The sequence below is a fragment of the Emydura macquarii genome, unplaced genomic scaffold, assembly GCF_026122565.2.
Source record: "Emydura macquarii macquarii isolate MOO-44397 ecotype Brisbane River unplaced genomic scaffold, CSIRO-AGI_Emac_v2 contig_1253, whole genome shotgun sequence".
In the NCBI taxonomy this organism is placed as follows: Eukaryota; Metazoa; Chordata; order Testudines; family Chelidae; genus Emydura; species Emydura macquarii.
In genome coordinates, this window is record NW_027131390.1 from 99,612,314 (window position 1) to 99,635,763 (window position 23,450).

At 42.7% G+C, this 23,450-nt stretch overlaps 1 protein-coding gene across 1 annotated transcript in view; it reads right to left on the reverse strand.

Annotated features, from left to right (window-relative positions):
* The window catches only part of LOC137154237 (TGF-beta receptor type-2-like), a 58,771-nt gene that overhangs the window by 13,112 nt on the left and 22,209 nt on the right, over nt 1–23,450 (reverse strand). Inside the window, exons 2-3 of the mRNA XM_067549924.1 lie at nt 12,987–13,137; nt 1,799–2,001 (exon numbers count right to left, since the gene is read on the reverse strand). Coding sequence (XP_067406025.1) covers nt 1,799–2,001; nt 12,987–13,137 — 354 coding nt within the window. The remainder of the gene's footprint in view (nt 1–1,798; nt 2,002–12,986; nt 13,138–23,450) is intronic.

A 23,450-nucleotide genomic window follows, 5' to 3' on the forward strand; every position in this document is an offset into this window, starting at 1 on the left:
CAACTTCAGATCTTCATGTCAGTAAAAACTAAAATGCAAGGTTGGTAAACCTGACTTACACGCTCATTTGAGGTCTCTCTCCAAGGTAGTTTCAAATTGCATATCAATCCATCAATTTACTTGCCTGTATTTTACTCCAAACTACACACAAAAATAGGTAGGAGCAACAGGTACACACATTGGACACTAAACAAGCACTGGTATCCTACATGGTTAGGACCGAATTGTTTCAGTGGACCACCCAAATGATCGTGGCCATAGCGGACAGAATGAAAGATCTTCCTATCTCCGCAAAGAGAATTTAATCTTGGATAACTTCTTATCCACGTGTGTTATGATCTGGCAGGTGTCTCTTCTCCAGACAAACTGACTGCCCACTCCACAAGATGGCAAGTATCTCAACAGTGCAGATCTCTATCCAGGATGTTTGCAAAGAAGCAACCTGGTTGTCTGTGCACACTTCCTCCTCCTATTGCACCATCAGTCCATATTCAAGAGGTGATGCCAAATTTGGCTGAGCTGTACTGCAGTCTTTGTGTACATTTGATCCCTCTGCTTATGGAACTGCTTGGGAGTCACCAAGAGTGGAATGCACATGTGTAATCCCTCGAAGAAGCAAAAACGGTTACTAACCTTTCATAATGGTGGTTCTGCGAGATGTGTTGCCCACATCCATTCCATGACCCACCCCCTTCCCCTCTGCATTGAAGTTTCTGGAAAGAAGGAACTGAGCAGGGTGGGGGTCAGCTGGCCTTTATACCAACACCAGCATCACACAGCAGCTGGAGCCAACCCGACCGGTACCACTGAGAGGGAAAACTGTGCACAGGCTGTGTGCGCACTTACATTGGAATAGACATGTGCAATACTTCTCCAAGAACAACAGTTATGAAAGGTGAGTAACTGTTCCTTCTGCTCCTACTTACACTTGTGCAACCCCTCTGAAGCTTTGTCTTCACTGCCCTCCAATGGTGAACTAACTAGCGATCCTGCTCTAAAATCCTAGTGGGGACAAGGCTCAGTAGTTGTACTGTGAGGTAAACTGGCTGAGGCGAGCTATAGTCAGGGGGTCTAGTGTTAACCTCACCTCACTACCTGCCAGTAAAAACTACAATGCCTTGTCTCCACTAGGATTTTAGAAAGGGATAAGTCACACGTTAGTTATCCTGTGGTAAAAAATTACTTTTTTTTTTTTTTTTGGGGGGGGGGTGAAGACACAGCCTGACATCAGTGGGGTTTCATGGGTGTAACTGGGTAGAATTTGCTCTAAAATTTCTTGATTTATTGTTGCTAAAAGTTTTCAGAAGTGCTGAATAAGTTTGGTTGCCTCCAGTGCTTAATTGATAATGAAAGAGGTGCCGGGGCTGAAGCCATTTTTTTACTTTCATAACTGATCAGAGGTTTCTGGGCTATGAACTGCCGAGGTGCCAGAGCTCAACCTTGGCAAGCCCTGGCACAAATTAAGCACTGGGTGACTTGAATTTTCAGTTCTTAATTTGAGCCCCTTGTGCCACAGGCAAGTGGTGGATTCTCCATCTCTTGATGTGTTCTGATCAAGGCTGGTTGCCTTTCTGGAAGATATATTTTAGGTCAAGTGCAAGTTATTGAACTCAACGAAGGGATAACTGCATGAAATTTTATAGTCTGTGACATTCAGCGGGTCAGGCTAGATGATCTAATGGCCTTAACTCTAATTAATCTGATTTTCAGAAGCACAGAGGACTGCAGCTTCCAATGGGAGTTTTAAACTAACATGCCACACTTAAATAATAATAATAATAATAATTAATATACTCACCATTGGTGTGGTTTTCAAATATAAGTTTATCATTGCATTCCTGTTCATCCACACAACCACAGATGTAAAAAATTCCTTCCTCACTAGACTGATGGGTCATGATGCACCGTGAGGTATTGTAATTTGGAACCATTACATTTTCTACTGGGAGTTGTGGGTTGTGGCAGAGAGTGCTGATCTTAATGCTCTCATTGTCTTGCTTCCTGAAAATATGCAAAGAATCAACAATGCATCAGGCCAAAATATCTGCCTCCAAAAATCACAATAGCTCTGTACAATAAAATCATCTCACACCTGAGCTGCTTGTTAGTTTGATAGGATGGTGTATGGATTGTTTGCAATGGGTATGATGTAGAGAGACTTTGAAAAAACCCCTTAAACTTTTCTTTCTTGTCAATGGGAAATTTACAATAGAGATCAATAGCAGGATATAGGCCAAATAATCCACTTGTTATCAGTAGATCACTCTTTGGTTAATAACCACACATTGCACTAGAGATCATCAGGTGGTTCCATTGCCTTAAATGGAACTAAGCTTATTTACATCAGGTTGAGAATTTAGTCCATTGATTCCAGAAGTTCAAGGAAGATGCTGCATCCTTCAAATATTGATTGAGTGATGCCACTCCTCCAATAGTTCCATGACCCATCCTGACAGTGCAAAGCAATGAGCTTTTAAGTGCAGTCCACCTACTCTCGCCATGATGGTAGGATCTGATCCTGAGTCGTTCTGAAATCCTACAACTCATTGGTGGCTGCTGATGCTCAGCACCCCTCTAAATTAGGTGGTAAATCTACATTTGTGTGCCTAGTTCATCAATAACATATCCCTATATAGCACATATCCCTCTCGTGTGTGTGTGTGTGTGTGTGTGTGTGTGTGTGTGTGTGTACATATTTATACACACACATGTATATATGGTTGCTGTGTCAATTTCTTTTGGGTGGTTTTTGTAGAAGATTTTGGTAGAAAAGCAAATATAGCAGTGCATCTGTGTGTAGCCCTTCCCCCAACCTGTGGCTTAAACCTCCTCCCTTTTCTCTCCCTGGTACTTGCTATCACCAGTATTTAGAGCAGCTTCTCCTCTCTCTCCACATGGTTCAGGTCCTGGGTTGTGTTCTTGGTGCCTGGTGCCCCCACTCAAAGGGACTCCTTACTGTGCCACTAGGAAAGGAGCCACATCCCAGTCTCATCGAGGTTCATGTGGGTTTTGCCATTGACTTCAGTGAGGCCCAGACTTGACCAGGTTACTGTTCCAAGGTCTACTGAGGCACAGTGAATTTGCATCTATAGCTCTTTCAGTGACCCACATTCATGACTTGTAACAAAACATGTTATTCCAGCACGTGGGCTTTTCTGAGAAGGAGCTTTCAGTTAATTCATCATCAATGGTGGCAGAACATACTTACCTGGCTCCATCCAAGCTAGGATGTTATACTTTTCCCAAGGCTAAGCCTGAGATCAAAGGGAATTCAAAAAGCTCAAAGGGCGGGGGGGGGGGGCTGAAGAGGGGGTGAGCTGAAGGAGGCTGGCCAGGATGCATTAGTGAAAAGGCTGACAGTGTGATGGAGCCATTCAGAGATAGGGAGAGAGCTGAAAACAGAGTAGGCTGTTTTGCCCAACTCAGAGATGGGGAATAAGCCAGATCTGCCTGAGCTACAGATGGAGAGGTTAATCTTAGGTAAGGAAATATGTGAGTAGGTCTCTTTGTTATTTTAAAATCTACTCCTCTTATGCGTTGTGGAACCTCCTGGGCAAAATAAATCATACTTTCTTTTTAGAAACTGTTTCTGTGTTGCTGCAAATGTATGGTGTCGCAGGTTCCCAGAGAGAAACCCATGCAGGGTCCAGCAATAGTCTCTCTAGGTTCTACCACAATACAAATATTTAATTATAATGATGTGTTTGCAACTAGTGGTGGTGATGATCAAATCTTTGCTCTCCAAGATGTGCCAGTCATTTTGCTGATAGACATCTTCACTCAGAAGAAGCTGCTTGGATAAGCACTTTTATTTCATTTTTCTTTTTTAGGTGGAGCCAGTAAAGGGTATTTATTTTCTGGACTCCTCCTCAGTTTGATCACCAAGTTTGTGGTTTAATTGCTAGGTTTAACATTGTCCTTGAATGACCACTCTAGCCTGGCCTTTGTTCTAAAGGGGACAGAACTAGTCTTTGGACACTCTAGAGATGTCTTGACTTTTGATTGACAAAATAGTAACGTATGGTAACAGGGCCCTGAGCCTGCCCAGCATGTGTGTTGTGCTTGTGTTTACATAACGGGTTCAGTTACTACTGATCAGGAAGACCTGGTGATGTCCCTTCTGAGCATTATCTCATGGTAGGGTAGTGGAACTCCTGATGGAGGCAATGCCACCAGAAGGTGGCTGAGCAAATTCACTTAGCATATTTGCCAACAGCATCCAGACAGGACAGATTGGGCCTTTCAGCTGTGGCTGATAAAAATCTAGAAATGGATCCCTGAAGCCAGGGAGATGGAAGGTCTTCTCTACACTGGTAGCTCCTGCAGTGTAGCTGATTCCAAATATATTGACTTCTGTCCCTCCTTTGGTCCAAACCAGTGAAGCCAAGAGGGAGATGCTGACAAAGCAGTGCTGGACAAAGCAGCACCTCTGTATTAATTGCCCGGGCTATTGCAGCCATATTATACGGAGAGGACATTCCATCCTTGTTGGCAGTATGGATGCAACATGGAATGTGTCAGTTACGGTTCACCTGGAAAAAATAAGAAACTAAGAACTTTCCAGCTTGGAAGCTGGAATGTTAGGACCATGTGCCTTGGATTGACAGATGATGACCTAAAATACAAAAGCAGCATATGGACGTCAGCTTTGATAGACCATGAGTTGTACAAACTCAGCGTTGACATTGCAGCACTTCAGGAAACAAGATTTGCAGATGCTGGTTCTGTTCAAGAGGCCAATTGTAAGTTCTTTTGCCATGGTAAAAGCAGTGAAGAAAATCATCTGCATAGTGTCAATTTCACTGTGAGAAATAAAGTGGGTAAAGCTCCTAGAAACACCTGCTGGGAAGTCAGAGCGCATTATCTCACTTAAATTTCAGGTAATTATCGGCTTTGTGAACATCGTTAGTGCTTATGCACCAATACTCAAATCTAGCCCCCAGGAGAAGGATACATTTTACAATTCTTTGTATCAAGTCATCAAAAGAATACCATCCACGGAGCAACTTTTCTTCCATGGTGACTTCAATGCAAGTGTCGGCACAGATAACTCATGGCCAGATTGCCTAGGATATTTTGGCATTGGCAAGATGAAAGAGAACCGCCAACAACTTCTTGAATTCTGTGTCCAAAACAAAATGTGTATTACCGTTTCATATTTTGCAGGAAAAGATCGCCACCAAGTGTCATGGTGACATCTACTGGCACCAGTTAGACCTTGTCATTGTCAGGAGGAAAGACCTTCCCCCAGTGCAGAATGCTCGCACGTTTCACAGTGCTGATTGTAACACTGACCACTCTTTGATCATTAGCAAAATGAAGATTACAGCTAAGAAACTATATAGAGCAAACCTTGGGAGCAAGCCCAAAATCAATGCTGCTAACATTAAAAACCAGAGGAAATGCCAGCAGTTTGTGAAGGCTTTTGAACTCAGCATGCCTGGGAAGTCTACCAGAGAAGACACAGGAATTTTGGGAAGATTTAAGAACAACAATCCATGAAACAGCTTTAGTTACATTTGGGGGAAATAGATCATCAAAAAAGGATTGGTTTGAAGAAAATGAAATAGAACTATTACCTTTTATTAAAAGTCAGAACACAGCCTATCTGGAAGACAATAAGAAGCCAACAAACAGCACCGAAGTGAGACTTCGACATGCAAAAACCGAGGTACAGTGAGCAAGTAGACCCTCTGCAAATCATTACTGGACCATTACTGGACTGATCTCTTTACAGAGATACAGACAGCTTCAGATGCAGGAAATCTCAAAGTCATGTATGATGTCTGAAGAAAGTTCTAGGCCCCACTATCAATAAGCTTGCCCCTCTTAAATCACGAAGTGGTGAAATTATTACAGATAGAAATAAGCAGCTGTCTCGTTGGCTTTTCCCCCAGGGCAGATTGGCAGAGGCCCTGGGGGCTTTTCGCCTTCCTCTGCAGCATGTGGTATGGGTCACTTGCTGGTGGATTCTCTGTACCTTGAAGTCTTTAAACCATGATTTGAGGACTTCAATAACTCAGTCATAGGTTAGGGGTCTATTACAAGAGTGGGTGGCTGAGGTTCTGTGGCCTGCATTATACGGGAGGTCAGACTAGATGATCATAATGGTCCCTTCTAACCTTAAAGTCTATGAGTTGGGTTGAACATTATTCAGAGCTATATGCACAAGAAAGGAACATCACCACTGAATCAAATACCAACTCTACAAGTCATGCCAGAACTAGATGTGTAGCTAAGCAAGGCCATTGATTTGCTAACAAGTGGCAAGGCTCCTGGAAAAGATGGCATCCCAGTGGAAATTCTTAAGTGTGGGAAAGAAGGCTTACTACCATATCTGCTATCAGTTGCTACTTAAATGCTGGAAAGAGGGTGGGGTGCCGCAAGAGCTGCATGATACATCACTCTGTATAAAAACAAAGGCGAAAAGGGAGACTGTAACAACTACAGGAGTATCTCACTACTAAGTGTAGCAGGAAAAGCTTTTGCAAAAGTCATGTTAGTGGACCTACAACAGCTGGCAAATAGTGTCTACCCTGAATCACAGTGCGGATTTCGGGCTGGAAGATCAACTAAAGACATATTTTCTCTGCGTCAACTTCAAGAAAAGTGCAGAGAGCAAAACCGATTATTGTATGTTGCCTTTATGCACCTAACCAAACCGTTTGACACAATCAGCAGAACAGGTCTATTTGCAATATTAGAAAAGATAGGATGTCCATCAATCTTGTTAAGTCTTATACGTTCATTTCACAACAACATGGGAGTAAATGTCCAGTTTGACGGGTCTACTTCGGACAGCGTTGTGATGAAAAGTGGAGTGAAACAAGGCTGTGTTCTTGCCCGTACACTCTTTGGAATCTTCTTCTTGGTACTCCTGAACCGTGAGTTTGACGTGAAAGATGGAGTGTATTTCCACACAAGATTGGATGGGAAATTTTTCAATCTCTCATGCCTGAAGGCAAAGACTAAAGTAAAAAAAGGTCCTAATCAGGGAACTTCTGTTTGCTGATGATGCTGCCCTTATAGCCCACGATGAAGATCTTCTACAAGAACTCATGGACTGCCTTTCAAGTGCTTGTCAGGCATTTTGCTCTCAACATCAGCATTAAGAAAATGGTTGTATTAGGACAGAGGGTTCCACAGGATCCGTTAATCACCTTAAATGCAAACCAGCTAGAAATAGTCCAAAAGTTCAGCTATTTAGGTTCTACAGTGACTACGAACCTCTCACTGGATGAAGAACTAAATGTTCTTACTGAAAAGGCTGCCATTACCTTTAGTAGACTACTAAAAGAGCCTGGAACAACTCAAAGCTTACTATCAAGAACAAACAGTTTCCACTTATGCTGTTTACGCCTTATACTTAATATCAAATGGCAAGATAAAGTTACCAACACAGAGGTTCTTCAAAGGGTGAACGTACCAAGTGTGACAACCTCCTCAAGCAAAGACAACTGCACTGGCTGGGCCATCTGAGCAGGTTGGAAGATGGATGCATGCCTAAGGACATACTATATGGGGAGCTATCAGAAGGAACAAGAACAGGATGTCCGAAGCTTCACTTTAAAGACACATGTAAGCAAGACATGAAAGAATTTGGAATTGATCCTGACAGATGGGAAACCTTGGCAAGTGATCATAACAAGTGGGCCATTGTCTTGATCAGGGCATTAAAGTCCATGACAGAAGCTGGCTCCTACAGCTTGAAGAGAAAAGAGTTTATCAGAAGCAGCAGCTTCCAATCAAGACACACACATTTGCAATAATTGCCAAAGATTATGCAAATCTCGGATTGGACTATTTAGTCACATGTGACATTGCAAATCATCTACATCAGAGGCTGCAATTTCCACCATCTCTCAGAGATGAAAGAACACCAATCATTCACCCTCCAAACATCCTCTGAGGGAAGCTTCAGGGGTAGCCACCAGAAAAGGGCCTGCAAAGCACAATAGCTCTGAAAACAACTGTGCTGACACAGAAGATGGGAGGGGACATTCAGGGAACTGTTGTGGAGAGTCTTGGTCTCCAGGGATGCCGGATTTCCTTGTGGATCTCAGAACAGCTATGGAATTAAAGTGGAAAACATCCTTGTTTCTCCCTACTCCAAATGAGACATCTTAATTTCTTGGATGGTTCTAAGAGAAATGGAGATCTTAATTTCTTGGAGGTTCTAGGAAGATTTTTTTTTCCCCCTTCAGTGGTTACTCTATGCAGAGGGCAATGATGGGGTTTGTGGTTTTTTTAAACTTAACTGCATCCATTTAACTACACCGAGGTAACATAGTGGAGCAGTGCCCTGAAAATGCATGCAATAAACTTGATCAGATGAGTAATTTTTAATGTTTTTGTGTGAGTTGTTGTATTATAATCAATCCTAGAATTGTAAAATGCTCTATTTAATCAATATTTTTAAGGGACGGAGTTCATTTATTTTTAGTACCAAAGATCTCTAGCTTTTTAAACAAAAGATTTTGGGGGAAAATTTTCAAAAGTGTCTCAGGGACAGATTTTTAAAGATATTTAAGCACCTAAAGATGCAGGCAGGTACCTAAATACCTTTAAAAATCTGGCCTTAAGTCTCATTTTCAGAAGTGACTTAGGCTCTTAATCAAGATAAGAGCCTAAATCTCAGTGAAAGTCAATGATACTTAGGCTCCTCTGTGCCTAAATCTCTTCTGAAAATGAGACTTGGGTTAAAATTTTCAAAAGATCCTGAATTACTTTTGAAAATGGAATTTTGGGATTTTGAAAATGTTATCCATTATAATGAAAATATATCAAGAAGTATCGCTGCAAACAAAGGCTAATACACTGTCATGAAAAATTAATAATTCCTTTTACAGAAGGAGTTTCTTATTGTGTGGTAGATGAGAATACTGTAAAAACGAATGCCGTCTGTTGCACTTCTGTATAATTTATGTAAAACAATTTACTGTGGATTTTGTCACCTATGAAAGCCTCCATTAGATGGTGGTGGTAAACAAAACATTCTCACTGAACATCTCACAGATTAGAAATTATATTATAATATCAGCAGTAATTGACTTCTCAAGAGATTTCATTTTCTGGTATTAATGCATTTGCTTGAAAATCATGCATTTTGAATTAAATGTTCATGAATTTTCTGCAACCTGTGTAATTGTGTTTGTTTTCGTCAACAATAAGAATAGTTAAAATATTTAAGGGCCTGATCCTGAAAATTCACTTGAGAAGCTGCATTCACTCCAGTGGAATTACTCATATGAGTAAGGTTTGCAGAGCGGGGAAGGAGGGCAAAGCTGTTATAGCAATAGACTGTACCCTTGACGTTTTATTTTAAATTAGTTTTCCATAGGAATGTCAAGCGTCAGGATGTCCAACATCCTCCTAACATGCCACAAATTTTGCTCTATAGAGAATATCTGGGGCTCCTGTTAAGGTCAGTGGAAAGCCATTGTGTAAACATTAAGAAAATTCAGCTCTAGACCAAACGCCATAGCTTGAGTCCATCTCTAATGATCATTTATTGCTTGTATACCACCCCCAAGATAAATAGTGCTTTACAATACAGACGTAGGCTATATTAAGCTGAGAAAAAACAGGAAATTGAAAGAGGACAGATGGTTATGTTAGGCCCCTGGATGTTTGGTGCGTGTGTCTTAGTGATACCCAAGTATTACTCTTGAAATCAATTAATTTAATAATAAAATAGCAGCGGCTATAGTAATGTGATGTTGATGAGCGTTGTATGAGAACCTATATAGGGTAGAATGACAGACAAGGACAGGAATCTGCCTTGCTACATGGCCTCTATCACTGTAGTATCCGATTAGGACCCTATGATTAGGTAGTCACTTGGGCCCAGATCCTCAAAGGTGATCAGTGGAAGTTAGGAGCCTACGTACCTTTGAGGATATGGGCTTTGGAGGCTAGTGTGTGACATTGCTCCTGGTTGTATCAGTCAGAACCAAATGAAATATGGAGGTGGATGTGGGCAAAAGGTACAAGGGAGGTATCCCCAGAGAAGCAACTTGGCCTGAGTGAAAAGGTGATAGGAGGGAAGCGACATTGTGGAGGTCTTTGAAGATGGGGGGCTTGATAATGATCTGAGAGGGAACAGTATGAATTTGTGCATACAGCAGTATCCATTGTAAAGGGCAGAAAAATGGTCTAGTGGCTGAGACACAGGCTTGGAGTCAGGAGATCAGAACAATATTCCTGGCTCTGCCTCAGACTCCCTGTGTGATCTGGGCACTTACATTCTCTGTACGTCTGGACCTCATTTCGTACCTCATCTCCTGGGTGTTGTGAATTAAATATGAATGTCAGTGAAGCAGCCTGAGATCTTTGGATAGTTGGTGCTCTAAAAGTGCTAAATAGTGTTGTTTGTATTGCACCATAGAGGTACATAGGGCTGGATGGTGAGTAACATGAACGGCAATCGTCCCCCTCTCAATGGCTCTACTGCATTGTACGGTCATTACAGCTGGAATGCCTCATAAGGGCCTCAGAAGTTTTTTTTAAGGAGAGGAGGCTGGGAGCTTGGCAGCTATTAACTGAGAGATTGTTCCAGTTCTAATGGGTGGCACTTGTGCGTGTGTGTGCGCTTTCTACAGCAATATCTATTTAACAGCTAATAGAATGGTTTCCTGTTAGTAACTGTGAAAGCAGCATTCCAGAATTCGATGTGTATTCCTGGAGCTTTTCAGAGAGCACTGACAGTGGTCCCGAGGGGGAAGAGCTTAACCACAAAACTGAGGGGATGTGTTTGCTTTGGGCTCTTGAGGTTTTCTTTCAAAAACAGCTTTTATCAGCATTTCAGGAGCACAGATTTGAAAGGAAATGAAAAGCCAATGCAAAGCCAGCACCAGAGAACTGACTGAGGTAACCAGGCCATAATCTCCAGTGAAAACAGGAGCTTTTACTGCCTCACATTTACTACTGCTAGGACTGTGAACATGTAACTCCTCCAGACTGGCCTCCCCCACGCTCAGTACCAAGTGTGGCATCTCAGCCAAAAAAATCCTGCAGTGTGCACGTTATCAGCTGGATGCTCACTGGGGGTGAAGACTGAAGAAACTCACCACAAGTCTCTCCAGACTGGGTGAATGCAACGTGCTTCTGAGAGACCTAACGCCTGTTCCCAAAGCCCATTTGCTTCAGTGGGGTTTGGATTTGGGTGGCGGCTGTTTGGTCAATCTGTGTTTACTAACCAACAGATTTCAAGCATCAAGGCATTGGAATATTATATGGAGACCTTAAAAAACCAGGCTAGGCCATGCATGCTGGGAGTTCCTGCATATAAGGAAACTATAAATATAATTATGTTTGCACTCATGATGTATTGCACTCGCTATCCTAGAATCGCAAAGTGGGAAAAGTGAGGCGCACAGAGGTTCCATGACTTGTTCAGTCCTGATCTGCTCTTCTTTAACCACTAGCCTATGTGGAAAACTGAACTACAATCCTGAATGCTGAAGGCCACCTGACCTACTACATCAAGGGGCCTCCCAATAACCTTGAGGGAAGTAATTCTGAAGGGTACAGTCATGATTTCCCTCAGGGTCACTGAGAACAAGATTGTATTTTGGGGGTGAACTTATCACTTATATGCTCCATGTGTAAGAGAAAAAACTATTGATGTAAACCTGGGTACCTGAACAAAAGATGAGTTAAAGTCACTTAAATGTGCCTTTGCCAATGGAAGATGGGATATAAAGCCCAATGAAGTCAGTAGGAGTCTTTTTTATTGACTTCAGTGGATTGGCCCCTGAGTGATCCATTTTCTGGGAGTCTTCACACAGGAAATCTGAGCTTCACAAAACAGAACAAGCTGTATCCTCTGTGGCAGACGGCCTACTAACAGCCTGCCAGGGAAGAAGAAGATAAAATATTAACAAGCTCCTGACGAGCGAAGATGCTATTGGGGAGGAGGAAGACAGGTGAGGCTGTGTGGCAACAAGCTTTTACACCACCAACTCTTTTTTACAGCTCTCAGAAACATACCTGACCCTTTAATAGTGATTTATTATCAGGGATCTGTTCTCCTGTGACCCCTGGGTGACTTCCTCACCAGATGAGGTGATTGATTGGCTATGATTTATGGTTCAATTCCATGTGAGATGATTCATGCTGCTGTTTTGGTTTCTCTGTCAAGTGTCAGCTTCCACTGATAGAGCCAATGAAATGTCTTCCGGTTACTGTCCCCCAGAGAGGTGTTAGATTTTGTTTTCAGATTTTAAGACCTTGTCTTCATTTAGAAAAAAGGTGTATTTTTACCTTGTGTTAGCTAACACACGGTAACTAACTCAAGGGAAAACCCTAGTCAAGATGAAGTTATAGTGCTACAATTTCTGCTGAGTTTTATGGCACTTGCTCCATGTATTTTTAAATTCTCTTATGTGAAGTCTGTATTCGTCCATATGTCCATAAAATGTGGAATACCTGACCATGCAGTGTGGCATAAAGATTTGATTGGTATGAGTTTGTGATGTTTGCATTATTCCAAGTGGTAAAGCCGCAAGTGAATTATTCAGTGTCTTCTAATGTGAACATGGACAGCACACAAGTACGAGTTTGACATATCAGGCTGTGAATGAGGATTTGAGGATCTGGCCCTGTGGAAATTGCTTGCAGAGTTAAATCCATGGGAGCTTTGCTGGAATAAGGTTGCAGGATTTGGCCAATAGAAACTTGGATGTAGTGAAATTTCATATATAGTGCATTTGAATGAAAGTTCCAAATTGTATCCAGGCAAATTGCAATTGTGAATACAATGGAATGAATCCGGGTGGGTAGGAGGGGGAAGAGGGGGATGACGGGGGAGAGAAGGGAGAAGATTGAAGAATGAGTCCTGTACGTTTGTATATAATATGTGCATATGTGTAAGAAACAGCATACTAAAAGGCCATCATTTCACAATGATCCTTCTTTTGCTCTGTAAATAATTCAGACACTTATTAGCATACAGAACGCACATTGGTAATAGGATTGTTGCTTACCATATGGCCACACAGATTTCATATGGGTTCTCACAATAGGAGTTTAAATTACAGTTGCTGTAGCACACCTTTTCCTCACACACGGGGGATGTGGAGTCACACCATTTACATAAGTTGGTCTTCAGATTTCTTCGTGCCCAGGCAGAACATGCTGCAAAAAGAAACAAAGCCTTTGAATTATTGATTTTCTTTGTCACTCTTGTCTCAAGTCTTAGCTGGGCACTGAGTTTGCCTGGGAAAAAAAGTGATTCAGAGGAGAGAGGGAAACCTGCACAAGCCTGAGTTGACTCTGCTGTTTGTAAGTGCATTTGTTTATCATTTTCCTTCACTGAATTCTTTGGTGAAATGTGTTATGCCTGAAAGCCCGGACAGCAGCTGTAGCTACATGAACACCAAGAAAACCGATCCTGCTGGAGAACATTTATTTCAAAGCTGAAAACTTTGGGCTGTTAGAGGTAGAGTGGTCCAGTGGTTAGTGCCCTGGACTAGAAGTCAGGAGATCTGGGTTCTATTCCTGATTCTGCCAATTGCTTACCTACTAGGCAGTGGTGGGGGTGGATTTAGTGGGGGTTTATGGGTTCAAATACACCCCCACACATCCGAAAACAAGGGTGCAAAAACACCCATCGGGAGGGGCCTTAATTTGTTCCTTTCCACAAGAAGCTGCAGGTGGCCCCATAGGCCAGGACCTGTGTCGTGGTAGTGCTGTTTCTGGTCACACTGTTGATGTCAGAGTTGCTACAGAGGCCCAGAGGGAGTGCCAGGCGAGGGGGCTATACCTTTGCATGCCCTGGTCTTCAGACCGCAGGGACGTGGGGCAGGAAGCTGGGCTCATGGTGGGGGGTCTCTCTGCATAGATGGGGCTGGTGTGTCTCTCGCTGCCATGAGTAACCGGGACTGGCCCTGCAGAGCGAAGCAGACTCTGCACCGAAGCTGGGCCCGGGCCCCTCACTGGACTATATCCGCCCATCTCTGGCGCACTCATTGTATTGTCCTCTCTTTGTACTTCATTTTGTGTTTTGTTTCATACAGTGGTTACACTGGGTTTAGTATAATACACCTGTTTAATTGGGATGCTTTGCCCGTCCCTGGTACCGTGTGAGCTTGGCCTTCATCACTTCGCCTCTGTTTCTCCATCTGTAAAATGGAGATGATGAAACTTACTTTGTAAAACGCTCTGAGAGCTGCAGAGGAAAAGTGTCAGATCTGAACTAAATCTTGTTCTTGGTTTCCCTTTGAGGGGTGTTGAAAGATCAGACTGAAGCACAGACCTTCTTTCAAATGCCTCTCAACACAGGGACGGGATGAGGAGGTTGGAAATGTTGGTCTAAAGCTGGAGTTAGCTAGTTCCTCTTACCCTTCCAACGGGCCATCCCAAAACCTCTGTTCTGAGCAATGCTGAGCTTTGGTGGGGGAGGGGATTCTGGATTTCCACCTGGACCCAGACTTTTCAATCTGAGGGCTCCCTCTCCAATTTAAAGCCTTTCTTTTGTCGGGTAGCACTTTCTGCAGCACAGGATCCTGTTCTGTACAGGGACCTTATTCTAAATACACACCATGATGAAGAAATAATTGCAGCACGTATGCAGGGGCTGCCGTGTACACGGTATGGGCATAAACTGATATTTATTTTTGTACCAGAGCTGAAAGAACTATTTTCGGTTCAGGAATAAATCTCAGCTAAATTTAAACTTCCTGTTAGAAAACTGCTTATTTTGATTTAAAAAGGGCAAACAAAAGAGCCGTTAAAGAAATGTTTAAAAAAAAAAAATGGTCCGAATGTAGGCACTTAAATTAACGCAGCCTGATTTTTAGAGCTGCTGCTGAACATCTGAAATCCTCAGTGATTTCAATGAGAGCTGTGAGCTCTCTCCACTTCACAATGAGATTTTCAAAACTGCCCAAGAGATCTGGACACCCAATTCTCCTAAAAACCCTGCAGTCTGGTTCTGCTGTGACTGTGATTGGTTTTATGCTCTTAATGTTAACGTCCCACTAATTTTAATGGGAATTGGGTTTCCAAATCCCCTACGTGACTCTGAAAATCTCAGCCTCTGAAAAGCAGGACATTCTAATTTAGGAGCCTAATTTTAGGCACCCAGATTTGAAAACTTTGGCCATATGTTCACGAGTTCATTGTTCCAAAAGGCAAGTCTGAAACCTAATTTTCAAAATAAAGTGCCAGCTCTGCCTTCTCCCACTCACCCAGCTAGCCCCTACTCATGTGAGCAGTCCCACCAATCTCAAAGGGCCTCTTGCCTAAATTGCCTAACTCCTCACGGGAGTACGGATTTTCAGAATCAGGTCCTTGACTGCCAGGTGTCAGTGAATTAAAAATGTTGTGGCAAAAACTTCAGGAGCTCTTTACAAGAAGCACTGAGATCACCAGTCCTAGAGTGCGCTAGCTGGGGACGCCGCTATTATGCCTTATTTTGCTGCAGCAGTGAAAGGTTTTGTTCCCTTAATCTTCTCACGCATGGCAAGCAATCTAGTAGCAGATGACTGTTGCGAAATGAGAGTTTAAAAGGCCTGTTGGTATATGCAGCAGTGTCCTAATTTTTGGTTGCTCGGGTTGTCTATATTGCAGTATAATATTGAAGTTCCCCAGGCAGAATGTGTTTTGTGTCCAGGTTTCTCCAAAGGGCTCGTATTAGACACCTGAGTAAAGTGACCGGATACTCAAATGTGCTCCTCACCCTGCAGCCACCACTCTTCTCAATAAGGCAATCCTCGGTACATCCCTATCAACGGGATCTGCTGGCTGCTGAACATTTTTGGACATCTGGTCTTTTCCCTTAAGTGTCTTTACTACGAGCTCCTGAAAATCTGGCCCCAAGTATCTTCGTTATTGTTACTTTATATTTTTAATAGCAGTGCCAAAAGTCCAGTGTAATGTTCTCTCTAGGAATTTGTATCTCACTGTGGAAGCTGAGTGCCTCAGCTGAGAGCAAAGTCATCTGTCTCCAGTATTTCTGTGTCCTCCTCATCCCATGTCAAATGGAATTCAAAGGTTTCCATAGTTAATTATCTGGAGTTTATTCTATGAAAATGCCGAATTCTCCCCTAGGATGTGACACACATCTGGGGAAAGAACTTAGCCTCGGACGTTCACTAAGTGCAGGCATAGTTATCCACTAGTGAACTCAAAGGCATCCTGTGGTACGCCCTTAGCTTTTGGTTTAAACATGTGTAAACTGCACGTGGGGGAGAAAACCCCAAAGACAATCTGTGAGATAGAGAGAGAATGGAAAGATGCCCGATGGCATTAAGGAATTTTAACTTCCTTGCTTCCCGCATCTAGGGAGTGCAGGCTGCTCTGACATCATCTCTTTGCCTAGCACGACCCCCTCCATCAGTACAGCTGCCTCTCCGAAATGCATCCATAAAAGAACACGTGGAACCCGTGCACACACAAATACACCCTTTACGAGCTTTCATGGCCTCGGATCTGAGCCCAAGGTTCACAACCAAGAAGGAAGCCTGGCTGGTGCAGACAAGTCTGTCGATTCCGTAGGCTGGGAAGAGGAAATATATTTTTTTAAAATGACCCATAAAAGTCTTAAAATGCCACACAGCAAGGAAGTCTTCAAGAAGCAGCACTGTGACTGTGAGGTGGGAATTCTGGGAGGTCGGACCAAGAAGCTGGGCAAGTGTACTACAAAACTTCTGTACAAACTGATTGCAAGAGTTCTGCACTTTAAGCCGGCACCTGGTCCCAGTGAAGCCAATGGTAATTTTGCTGATGACCTCAATGGGACAGGATTAGCTCTTTAAACATTTGAGGATAACTCCCCAAGCACACTGTTTTGAACACTTGTACTGGACCTCCTAATACTGAATGGAGCTGAAACCCTAGCTCCAAACACCCCTTAGTGGTGAAGGGTCCATCCAGGTCTGGGTCTCACCAGTTCATCTGATTCTCATTTACAGAAATGTAAATATACTTGATGCCCCCTTCAAGGTCCCTTTACACCAGTGAGACTCAGACTGAAACTTGCGAGCCCCAACTGGCTCTTTAATGTGTCTCCTGCAGCTCTTTGCAGCACACGATATTAAAACACTGTGGTGATTTAATTCTTAACCAATCAGGATGCTTTTACCATGCTATTAATCAATTGGAGTTGATAAAATAACAATTCTTGGTCCGTCATTTTGCTGCGAGAATATCCATATAAAAATACAAAAACTAAAGATTTCCACTGTCAGACTCTTTAAAAATGAATATAGGATAGCAAATGAAACCATGAATTCGCACTACTCTCGCTCTGTTGGGTAATGTTGATTGCTAATTTGGCTCCTGAGCCACAGAGGGCTGAGTATCACTGCTTTACACCTTTACCAGAGTGGTCTTAGTGTGACTGAGTCTGGCCCGCTGTCATTACAAAGGGAGCTGAATGGCCTTAACCATGCTGATATTGGGATCCCTCTCTCAACTTTGTTGCTGGAGGGCTCGTTGCTTGCACTCCCGGGGCAATCTAGGTGAAGAAGGTGATGCAGAAACAATTTGGGCGCTGCCTGTCTTACGCAGGAGGCGAAGCAAGAATGTTGGTGACAGGCTTTGCTGGAAAGCTAGATCTGGTGGGAAGGCTTTATGCTTTTCTTTACAGCTGTCCTCACTAAAGTTCAGTGAACAAGATAGTGCTTGAGCCTGCCTGTGTCAAATATCCACCAGGGAGAACTCAGACCAACAGAGGTGACGGCTGGAAGCCTGAATTGGTTGCCTTTGGTCGACCATGGAGGGGGAATACAGGTGTGGTTGCCTTGAAACTGTGACATTGCTTACTATCTGTTTGCTTGGAAACAATGTTTTGTGACGGTAAATCATGGAATGTTTTCTTCCCTACTCCTGAAAAGAAGAGTGACTGGACTACGTGCAATTGTAAAAGTTGCTGGTGTGTGTGTGTGTGTGTGTGTGTGTGTGTGTGTGTGTGTGTGTGTGCGCGCGCATGCACACATACACCACATTCTCTAAAGAATAATTTGGTCTGTTGTTCATTTATGCCCTGATCCTGCAAACCACTCCATGTAGTCAGACCCCTGCAATCTCTCACTGATTTGCAGGCTCAGGGCCTCAGATTGTTTAACCAGTCAATATTGTACCAGGGCCTGTGGTGGAATTAAGAGTTGGCAGTGCCATTTGTGCTGCAAAATGAAGAAATCAATGCAAATATCTATTTTTAAAAAGTCTAATATAATTATATAAATGAGATCCAGAAATAATGTTGCAAGGAGTCAAAATTCTTTGGAGATTGTCCTAAACTATGTTCAGCATGTGATTCCATTATCTTTTCTGAGAGAGAGATTACGGCAGGAAACCCCCTTTCTTTTTTAACAAATGAAAATAAGTAAGAAACCCACCAAAAGTTCCTTCAGAACTTTGTGTCCCTGAACAATTAGCTCGTAGGCACAGTTTAGCTGCCACATCACTCAGCGTAGTCCTAATTAGACCCAGATGAACACTTTCAATATTAATACTCAGATGATTTAATAAAGCTCCACGAGCAGTAAAAGTAACAGGACGCTTCCATAAAGGGGTTCCAGATGTTGCTGAGGCAAATGCTAAACATCAAAATACAAACTTCAAAAAAAAAAAAAAAAGGCACAAAAGCTGGATAAGCAAAACTTGGAACAAACTATAAACTAATTAAATGCAGGGTGAGGTTTTCCAAAAAAATAAATTGAAGCCATAAGGACGTGATGTGAGCCAATAAAATAATAGTTAGTCAAAGTTACTGTGAAACACAGTTTGGAAGGGTGGTCTGAAGTCACCAAGAGGTGGGTTGCTTTGAGCTTTGTCTCTTCATCCACAGTAAGTTTTTGTGTCTTTGTTTATGGGAACAGGGTCATGTTTTTGCTTTTTGTTGCTATGAACCAGGAGCTGTTTCAGAAAGGTTAAGAGCTGACTCTAGGCATTTGAACACAGAAATGAAACCATAAAAAAGTTTTGGAGTATCTCTTACTGGAGCAGCAGGATTGATACCACAGCCAAGAGGCTTTAAAGTTTGCTTTCCAGTTGCTTTGAGGGCATCCCTGTTGCCCGTGTGCTATTGCTTACCTGAGCCCCACTTTTGCACTCACATGGTGTCTCTGTGACAGGGTGCGTGCTGTTAACAGCTTCAAATTGGGCTCTCAGTAAGACAGAATCCTGGTCATTAAAAACATGCAGGGCACTGGGTGTGGTTAAGATAGAAGAGAGCACTCACACCTGCTGGTAGCCCGATGAGTTAATGAAGTAATTAGTTCACCAGCTAGGGAGTCCAGGTAGGAAAGCAGGAATTTAAAAGGTTAACCCTGGGAGCAGGAAAGGGGATCTTCATAACTGTTACACACAGACTCAGATTTTAAGGCCAGAAGGGACCATCATGATCATCTAGTCTGACCTCCTGCACAATGCAGGCCACAGAACCTCACCCACCCACTCCTGCAATAGACCCATAACCTCTGGCTGAGTTACTGATCCTCAAATCGTGATTTAAAAACTTCAAGTTAGAGAATTCACCATTTACACCAGTTTAAATCTGCAAGTGACTGTGCCCATGCTGCAGAGGAAGGTGATAACCCCCAGGGTCTCTGCCAATTTGACCTGGAGGGAAATTCCTTCCCGACCCCAAATATGGCGATCAGTTAGACCCTGAGCATGTGGACAAAACCCACCAGTCAGACACCTGGGAAAGAATTCTCTGTTACTATGTGCTTGTTTTGTGTCTGGAACTTAAGAAGGAGACACACAAAAAACACATGGTGAAGGTAGCTTTGTGAACCTGCGTGCTGCTTAATTCACCACTAGGTCTTATCAGCCAGGCTTTTCCTGGAGTGGAAGCAGGAATCTGATCACCGTCCCTTTTAAAGTACTTGTTTTCCCCCACACACTGCACTATATTCTTCCCATTTATATGGAGACCTAAACTCGCTTTCCTAGCAGCTCGCTGCACCAATCTTGTCCACCTCAATAGACTTAATTCAGTCCCTGAAACATCAGCCTCCCAATGGATAATCTGAATGCACTGGGGAAGGTGCTCAGATAACACAGCAATGTAAGAAGTTGAATGGAATAGATGGTATTCGCTAGGGAGCAATCATCTTCCACAGCACATCTCAGACAGGTTTAGGTACATATCATGTAATATCTGTGCTGGACCCTCTGCAGAGCCCCAATACCATTATCCCCAAGTGATAACCAGTAAAGGTGGCAAGGAATTTGTAGCATGGAGCATATGTGCCTGGGAAGAAAAAGGCATGCTCCAGCTGAAACAATGACACAGGCCAGGCAATTAATTTCACAAGTACCTACTTTTGAAAACTGGGCTCTCCATATGGCACTGAGGTACCAAGTAGAGCGTTGTACATCAGTTAGAAGGTGTGGATGAGTGTGACCCCTTTATTGATGTATGGAGACAAAATCCCCTGGAAAGTGTCCCAAAGCCATGTTTTGTCCACAATGGCTGGATTTCTTGTTCGGGTCTTTGCTTTAGCCTGGTAGCTGTGTCAAATGACACGTAGACAAGGCAGCTCCTTATTGAATATGCTTCAGAGGAGGTTCCTGCACATTGTTTATTTTCCCATGTGTATACAATAATTTCCACTTGGCATACAGTAGAACCTCAGAGTTACCAACACCAGAGCTACGAACTGACCAGTCAACCGCATACCTCATTTGGAACTGGAAGTATGCAGTCAGGCAGTAGCAGAGACAAACAAAACCCCAAACCAAATACAGTACAGTACTGCTAAATGTAAACTACTAAAATAATAGAGGGAAAGCAGCATTTTTCTTCTGCAGAGTAAAGTTTCAAAGCTGTACTAAGTCAATGTTCAGTTGTAAACTTTTCGAAGAACAACCAAACGTTTTGTTCAGTTACGAACATTTCAGAGTTACGAAGAACCTCCATTCCAGAGGTGTTCTGAACTCCGAGGTTCTACTGTATTTGTTCCTGATGTGCCCGTCTAAGGCAATAGGCAATGAATAACTGGGATGCAAAGCTAAGACCTTTCACCTCTTTCAAACCACATCAGATTGAGGTGAGGCACACGCACACAAGTTTCAAGGCACGGGGATCATACAGAGCTGCTTCTTAATGCACAGGCTTCCCTACACTTCTGAAAAATACAGACTGTGGTCCTTTCTGATGAGGCGCACGTGTGTATCTGAGCTCAGGACTGGACTTTAGAACTGGATTTCATCTGGTGACTAATGACACAGCTACATAATAATAGAGCTACTCGTAAAATTATTTTGAGTGTGACAAAATTCTTTCCCTGTTATACTCAGTATTTGTTTCTCCATATTAAAAAGAAAAAAAAACAAGCCAATGGGATCTAGTCTCCCATTGAGCCATGTGAAGAAGCTAGAAATGTTCCCTGTGGGCAAGTTTTTCTATAACTGCCTACTGCAGGGTTCCTTTCATGAAGCAGTGTCCAGTGTCAGAGACCAGATACTGCACTAGATCCAGTGTGGCAATGCCTATATTCCTGATAGGTTTGTACATTGATAGATTACAAGGCAAAAGGGACCATTGTGACTGTCTAGTTCTGACTTTCCTGCATAATACAGGCCATAGGATTTCCCTGAATTAATTCTAGTTTGATCTAGAGCAGCTCTTCTAGAAAAACATCCAATCTTAATTGTCAGTGATGGGGGGTCCACGACCCCCCTTGGTAAATTGTTCTACCGGTTGATTACCCTCATTGTTAAAAATGTGTGCCTTTTATCTAGTCTGAATTTGTCTAGCTTCAACTTCCAGTCATTGGATCTTGTTATTCCTTTGTCTACTAAACAGAAGAGCCTTTTCTTATCAAATTTCTGTTCCCCACATAGATACTTATGGACTCCATATATACCCCTGAGTATCCAGGGGAGAACAGACCAAATTATTTGAGCTGGTCAGACTCAGTAGCAAATTTTCTAGGATACCCCATGATGCGCTAAGCATGTCTCCTATTGGAATTGCAGTGTGGCTTGCACTTCCTTCAGCTCATACAACTGAATCCTGCTCTCACATTTCCCTGTGCAATAAACGGCTGCACTTGTACTCATCCATGTGTGTGAAGACTGGAATGAGTCCATAATGTATCCTGGTGAATAAAAAGGGGTCGACTGTGATTGCATTAGACATTGGTGCTTCCTGATGCCGAGTCAAACAGGCAGTATTCATTTTGTGGACTAGCTGGATCTTTTTCAAAGGTAGGATGCTACGACTTATTCTGCCATTTACTTTTTGTGCTTAAAAGTAACTTCTTTAAATGAATGTGTTTTGTAAGTAATGGTTAGTCCTATTACAAAATAAACGCTGATGTGTATGGGCTGCTCCAGGAAAGTTCTTAAGACTGCTTCAGATGCTAAAGTTACATCACAGTCCAACTTATTGTAAACTGCTGTAAAAAAGAGGAATAGGGGAGATCTGCAGGGTAATATGTCTCTCTTGTCTCTCTGTCTAATGTATTGTATTGCTAATCACTAATATCGAAGTGCCATCAAAATTACTGGGCTTTGCATGTGGCATTTACCTCAAGACAGCTTATTATTTGGTGAAGTTTTATACAGTAACATTATGGTGCAATGTCACAAAACAAACATAACGTGTGCTAGTTCTGCTGTGAGTAACAGCGCAGTCAATGGTATCATACCAGTTAACAGAAAGGAGGATTTGGCCCAGAATTATATGCAAGGACTATTCTCTTCAATTTCTTTCGCTCATGCGGTTGTTCTCCAGCTCTTAAAATCACAGGAGCATAGAAATTAAAGATAGATTAGATAATACGGTTTTTCTATCTGTCTGTGGTATTCTTTAATGTGCTCTTCAACATCGTATCTAGTTGCTGTTACTGCAGGTCATCTAGCCAGCCGCCAGTCCTGCATGACATCCTACTATTTTGTAATGCTTTGCTCAGTCTAACAGTATGTGTCCCCAAGCAATGGAGTTTCCACTTCTTCATTTGGCAGATTATTCCATAGTTAGCAATTCTTTTCCTGATATTAAGTCTAAATTTTCCTATTCTGAATTTCATCCCATTGTTCCTAATCATGTCCCTTCTACTAACCCGAACAACTGTTCCCTCTTCTTGGAACATGTGCAGATAATTATCATATTCCCCTCCCTTATTTGTCACATAGCCAGTTCTCCATATTTAAAGCCTGATCCTGGAAAACCCTTGATCACATAAATAGTCCCTTTGATTCTTGTGTGAGAAAGGACTGCAGGATACACAATGCTGAGGTCTTTCAGTCCTTCCATTTAAGCCAGTTCCACCAGCCTCCTTAAACACAGATGTTCTTTTTTCTGAGCTCCCACTAGTTTGTCTCCTCTTCCTGGTAATAAGGTGTCTAGCCCTGAATTTAGAAATCCAGGGGGCAGACTTGCCATTAGATGACAGGTTTGTTGTAGCACAGTGGTACGGATAATTATTTTCCATATTGTGCTCCTTTTTTGGGGGGGGGGAAGAGGGGGGAGGGAATAACAGTGCTGA